Source organism: Hippocampus comes, unplaced genomic scaffold, assembly GCF_001891065.2.
Source record: "Hippocampus comes isolate QL1 unplaced genomic scaffold, H_comes_QL1_v1.1 scaffold33, whole genome shotgun sequence".
Taxonomy (NCBI): Eukaryota; Metazoa; Chordata; class Actinopteri; order Syngnathiformes; family Syngnathidae; genus Hippocampus; species Hippocampus comes.
This window is the reverse complement of record NW_017804842.1, coordinates 369905-375799: the sequence shown is the minus strand read 5'-3', so window position 1 is coordinate 375799 and position 5895 is coordinate 369905. Positions and strand designations below refer to the sequence as shown.

Sequence of the window (5895 nt, the reverse complement as noted above, 5' to 3'; positions counted from 1 at the left end):
AGGGTTCATCTAAAAAAAAAAAAAAAGTTTTTATTACCTAAAACGGATGTTTCATATTACTGAAATATATTTTTTAAAAAACTGCCAACAATGATTGGTGTAAAGTTTGGACGCGTTCTTCGTAGGGCTTTTGACGTGGAGCTCTTGTACATCGCGCAGTGCTTCAACATCCCCATCGCAGAAGTGGCCGTCAACTGGACTGAGATAGAAGGTAACGTGACAAGTCTCTTTCTTCTTTTCTTTTACCTCCCGTTGCATGAAAGTCAAGTGTATCAAAAGTGTGAAAAGGAAAATTAAAAAGTCCTGCCCCAGTTCCGTAATGGCTACCTCTGACGGATAACAGTTAGACTGGGTAAAATTTGCCTTCCAAGGCAAAGGGGGTGGAGACCAGAATTGAGCATGTTTGTGCGCATCCTCAGGCTCCAAGCTGGTTCCGTTCTGGAGCTGGCTCCAGATGGGTCGAGACCTGATCTTTATCCGCCTGCGCTACCTGACGGGAGCCTGGAAGCTGCACCAGCCCAGCAAGAGCCACTAGCCAGTCGCTGAAGACACTGGCGCAACCTAAAGACCGAATTGCAAGACGACAGAAGGCGGGTCTTCTTTTTTTTTTTTTTTTTTCCCCCCCCCCCCCCATTTGTACCTTCCTCCACAGGGGGGCGCCGCCTCTTAAGATGGAACTGGCCCCGCGGACTGTCTTTGAGCATGGTTTATTCCATATCCTCCATATCGACCCGCAAGGCTCATGCACTTCTTTGTCCTCACTAAGACGACGATTTTAGCGCCCAAGAAAAACAACTCATTTACCTACAAACGGCCCCCAAAATGCTCACTCGTAGAATGTCGTTGTCCTACTCGTAGGCCAAAGTACTGCCACTGCAGTTGTCAGTTAGTGCGGTTCTGCCCCACCGGTAACAGTCGATGAGTGAGGCCAAAGAATGTTTCGGTGCATGGATCTCAAGTCAAGTACAATTTTTGGTGCCTAGGGAGAAGTGGCAGTAAAAAAAGGCCAAAATCCACATGTGAGGGCGGGAGGCAGGATCCCGAGGATATCAAACGCGCCGACGGCTTTCCATTGTGCGGCTGCCCCTATTTTGAGTGCCAAGTTGGTTTCATTGGTCAGATGGGATGGCTTCTTCTTGAAGAAACAGGACGCGGGTTGAAGGCAAGCTAAAAAAAAAAAAAAAAAGATGTGGAGTTATTTGAGTGGATATAAATAAATGGATACAAACAAAAACAAACTATCGACTATGCTTTGCTCTGAGCAAATTGCTCATGTCAATTAGCTAACGTCTGATAACCTGAGCGCCACCTAGCTTTTCTGGGTGCACCTTCCCCAAATTCATTTATTCATGTCATACAACACACTACCATTCGGTGGCAGGATTGCTCAGCAAAACCACTTTCCGTTTCTGTTCGCCACATCTTCTAAACCAGGTGAGGAGTTGTAAGTCCAGTGCTTTGTTTTGCGCGTATTGTACAGCGGTGCTGATTGAATTCTTTATGATACATGAAGAAATATTTTGCTCTCTGCACTGACATGTTCATGTACTTTTTTCAAGAATGAAAAAATGTTCCAGTCCTCTTCAAGATGTACATTTTTTTTAAAATGATAGTACATTTTCACCAGATGTGCTAGATTCCGTTTTGATTGACAATGATGAGCGTAACGTTGTCTTTGAGAAGGGCTCGACCGCGCCTCCTGTTTCTGAGTGACATCTGTGCTTGGCCAATAGGCAGCCGAGGAGGCCCTCCGTGTCCTTCCAATGCTTGCACGGGAGGGGGCAGGCACACCCTCCCTCTTCCACCCCGCGCCCCCACCTCTCCCGAATCCCGAACGCCTCAAGTTAAAAAGTGGGGCGCGCCGCTCGCAAACTGAGAGTGCCGGGAAATCAGTCGGCGTGGACGCACACCTGGAGGCCCCCCCCCCCACTTCCCTCCACCGCCCTCAAGTGTGTAGTTTTTTTTGTCCTCTGCTGACATGTTGTGCGCGCTTCTCATCCTCTCCCTCTCAGCAGCCGGCGTTGAGCTTTACGCGCAGCCGCGGCTTCGCGCTCACTCGCGGCTTTACGCGCAGCCGCCGCTTTCCGCGCTGCGCTCCGAGCTCCCGGAGGACGCCATCCTGGTGGCCAACAACCGCATCCGCGTGCCGCTGGGCCGGGCCGCGTTCGTGGACCCGGTCGACGACCTGGTGGTGCAGACGCGACCGGGCGATCGCTGCAGCCTGACGGTTCTGGACAACGACCCGCTCGCCCGACGCCCCGGCCGCCTCTCGCCCGAGAAGTTCCCGTGCAACTTCGGCCCCGGGGATGTCACCTACACCCACTACGGGGCCAGGAGTCCGGCGCTGGATCGGGTGCGGCTGCAGCTGCGCTACGATGCTCGCGCGGAGACGGTCGTCATCCCCTTCGTGATCGAGGTGCAAGTGGACTTTACGCCGCTGGAGGTGCTCACCAAGAACATGCCGCTGACCGTCACCCACCTGAGGGGCACAAGCGATGCCGTGGACAGCGAGATCTTGGACTTCACCTACGACCGGGAGGGCTACGAGTGCCGGGCGATGCCGTTGACGGGCAAGAGCGCCCTGCCGCGCTACGGCCGACTGCTGGATGGCGGCAAGCTGTCCCAGACGATGGACTGCGACCAGCTCACCCGGGCCGACATCCGCTACGAGCACACCTTCCGGGGGGCGTCGCCCAACCGGGACCACATCCCCATGGTACTGGAGCTCCGGGACCGAGAAGGCAACCTGGTGAAGCGGGAGCATTTCCACCTGACGGTGCAAATTCGCCAGGGCCGGGAGAACGCGGCCCCCAGGCCCAGTTTGGTGGCCACCATGATGATGGAGGTGAGCCAGTTTGCCTTGACGGCGCTGACACCTGAAATGCTTGCGGCGGATGACGCCGAGGCGGACCCGAGGGACTTGGCGTTCAACGTCACCTTGCCGCTGTCTTACGAGGAGGGCTACATCGTCAGCACCGACGACCAGAACCTGCCCATCACCTCCTTCTACCAGCGGGACCTGCGGGACCTCAAGATCGCCTACAAGCCGCCCTCACTGGATGCCGACACCGAGCGAATCTTCCAGTTGGAGTTTGAAGCGGTGGACCCGGAGGGGGCCGCGTCGGACCCCTTCGCATTCACGATCGTAGTGAAGCCCATGAACTGGCTGGCGCCGGTCGTGACCCGCAACGCCGGTCAGCTGCTGTACGAGGGCCAGTCCCGTCCACTGGTTACAGGTCAGAACCTGGAGATCGGCGACGAGGACGACCTGGAGGCGGTGCGCATGGCGGCGGTTGACGGGTTGCGCCACGGCATCCTGCTGGTGCGGGGGTCCCGCGGCGACAGGTTCACCGCCGCCGACCTGGCGGCTGGCGCGGTGGTGTACCGGCACGACGGCAGCGACACGCACAGTGACAACATTGTGTTGAAGATGACGGACGGCGAACACCGCGCGGAGTTCCTCTTCCCCATCACCGTGGTGCCCACGGACGACGAGCCGCCCGTCGTCAGCGTCAACGCCGGCCTGGTCCTGTTCGAGCGCCGGATGACGCCCGTGTCACCGCTGGCGCTCGGCGCTGCCGACGTCGACTCGGACGACTCGGCGATTCAATTCACCGTGGTCTCGCCGTATTCCGCCGTTGGCGCCTTGCTGCTGAGGCAGTCGGACGCCCCGGTGGACCCGTCCTCGTGGAAATTCGACTCGGAGGACGAGGTCTATGAGAAGGAGGTGCGGGAGTGGCTCCAGAAGGACATCACGGAAGGGAAGCTGTTTTACAAGCACGTGGGGCCTCAGAACATCGATACCGTCACGGACCACTTTGTCTTCACGGTCCGGGACGACAACGACCCCCCCAATGAGTCCGGCAGGGCTACTTTTGAGATCCGCGTGTTGCCCCTCGACAACGTCCCGCCTGAGCTGCACCCCGGCACCAGCCTGCTGATGACAGTGGAGGAGTTCAAGCTGACTCCGTTCAGCAAAGAAGTCCTGCGCTACACCGATCGGGACTCTGAAGACCGCGACCTCAAATACACGCTGTTGCGACCCCCAACGGACACCGACGAAAACCACCCGGTCATCTTTGGTTCTTTGGTTCTGACGGACCGCCCTGACGTCAAAGTGAGTGAGTTCACTCAAGCTCAAGTGAATCAGCGCAAGATCGCGTACGGCCCGCCCGCCAGGGTGCTGGGCATCACGTTGCGCGTGGTGCAGTTTTGCTATGGCGTGGAGGACGCGGCGGGAAACCGCGCGGAGGGGGTGTTCACGATCTACCTCCGGCCAATTAACAACAAGCCACCACAAATCACCAACGCGGGTTTTGCGGTGTTTGAGGGCGGCGCGCACATCGTCACCCTTGCCGAGCTCGACGCCGTCGATGCCGACACGGAGAGTCAAAGCCTGACCTTCCGGCTCGCTCAGCTGCCCAAACACGGAACCATCCGGGCAGCATTTGCCGACTTGCCGCAAAAAGCCACGTTCGGGCCGCGGGACCTCGCGGAAGGCAGGATTTCATACAGCCACGGTGGCGAGGAGATGGACGTGGTTCTTTGGTTCTGACGGACCGCCCTGACGTCAAAGTGAGTGAGTTCACTCAAGCTCAAGTGAATCAGCGCAAGATCGCGTACGGCCCGCCCGCCAGGGTGCTGGGCATCACGTTGCGCGTGGTGCAGTTTTGCTATGGCGTGGAGGACGCGGCGGGAAACCGCGCGGAGGGGGTGTTCACGATCTACCTCCGGCCAATTAACAACAAGCCACCACAAATCACCAACGCGGGTTTTGCGGTGTTTGAGGGCGGCGCGCACATCGTCACCCTTGCCGAGCTCGACGCCGTCGATGCCGACACGGAGAGTCAAAGCCTGACCTTCCGGCTCGCTCAGCTGCCCAAACACGGAACCATCCGGGCAGCATTTGCCGACTTGCCGCAAAAAGCCACGTTCGGGCCGCGGGACCTCGCGGAAGGCAGGATTTCATACAGCCACGGTGGCGAGGAGATGGACGGCGACGAGTTCCACCTGGACGTCAGCGACGGCGTTCACGTGGTCGGCGTGACGGTCAAAGTCCGCGTGAGGCCAGTTGATGACGAAGCCCCGATTCCCGGCCTCCCCGACGGGACGGTTGGCGCTCGCGTGGACGTTCTGGAAAACGGCGCGGCGCAGATCGCCTCCGACGTCCTCCGAGGCCGCCGCGACGACGCGGACGATCCGCAGCTGACTTTCATCCTCGGAGACCCGCCGGCCGTCGGCGAGATCTTAGTGAAAGGGCAGCCCGCCGGCGGGTTCACGCAGGCGGACGTGACGAGCGGCGCGGTGGTCTACGCCCACACCGGCGGGGAGATCGGGCCGACCTCTCGCCGGGACAGCTTCAATCTGACTCTCGCCGACGTGTCAGATGACTGGACGGCGGGTGGGAAGCGGGTCCGCCGGGTCCACGTGCGCGTCACCGTGCTCCCCGTGGACAGCCGCGCCCCCGATGTCGGCGTCGGGGTGCGCTTCAGCGTCCGGGAAGGGGACAAAAACGCCATCGGTCCTCAGCACTTGAATGTCGATGACCCCGACACCCCCGCGGAAGACATCTTGTGCACCATCAACGTGCAACCAAAGACGGGCTACGTGGAGAACATCTCGCCCGCGCCCGGTTCCGAAAAATCTCGGTCGGGCGTGGCCGTCAGCGCTTTCACCGTCGGCGACATCCGGGCAGGTGATATCTTCTATGTGCAGAGCGTCCACAGAGGCGTGGAGCCGGCGGAGGACCGCTTCAGCTTCAGGTGCTCAGATGGCGTCAACTTCTCCGAGGAGCTCTTCTTTCCGATCGTCATCGAGCCCGCCAACGATGAGCCGCCGGAAATTTTCCTGAGGGAGATCGCGGTGAGGGTGGGCACGAGCGCGCCGCTGGACGCC

General features: G+C 59.1%; 2 protein-coding genes across 3 annotated transcripts in view; both read left to right on the top strand.

Moving 5' to 3' along the window:
* The window catches only part of alg5 (ALG5 dolichyl-phosphate beta-glucosyltransferase), a 7096-nt gene extending 5895 nt beyond the window's left edge, over nt 1-1201 (top strand). Inside the window, exons 10-11 of one of the 2 annotated variants that reach the window (XR_002168513.1) lie at nt 420-595; nt 627-1201. Coding sequence is in view for 1 of the 2 variants with exons in the window: in XM_019872319.1 (XP_019727878.1) it covers nt 420-535 (116 nt within the window). In the remaining variant the exon portion in view is untranslated. Of the gene's footprint in view, nt 1-419 lie in introns of both variants that reach the window. The other variant, XM_019872319.1, reaches the window with a different exon arrangement.
* A 409-nt stretch (nt 1202-1610) lies between these two features.
* Nucleotides 1611-5895, top strand: part of LOC109516770 (FRAS1-related extracellular matrix protein 2-like) — an 18518-nt gene continuing 14233 nt past the window's right edge. The window contains exons 1-2 of the mRNA XM_019871553.1: nt 1611-4499; nt 4958-5892. Coding sequence (XP_019727112.1) covers nt 1979-4499; nt 4958-5892 — 3456 coding nt within the window. The 5' untranslated portion in view covers nt 1611-1978. The remainder of the gene's footprint in view (nt 4500-4957; nt 5893-5895) is intronic.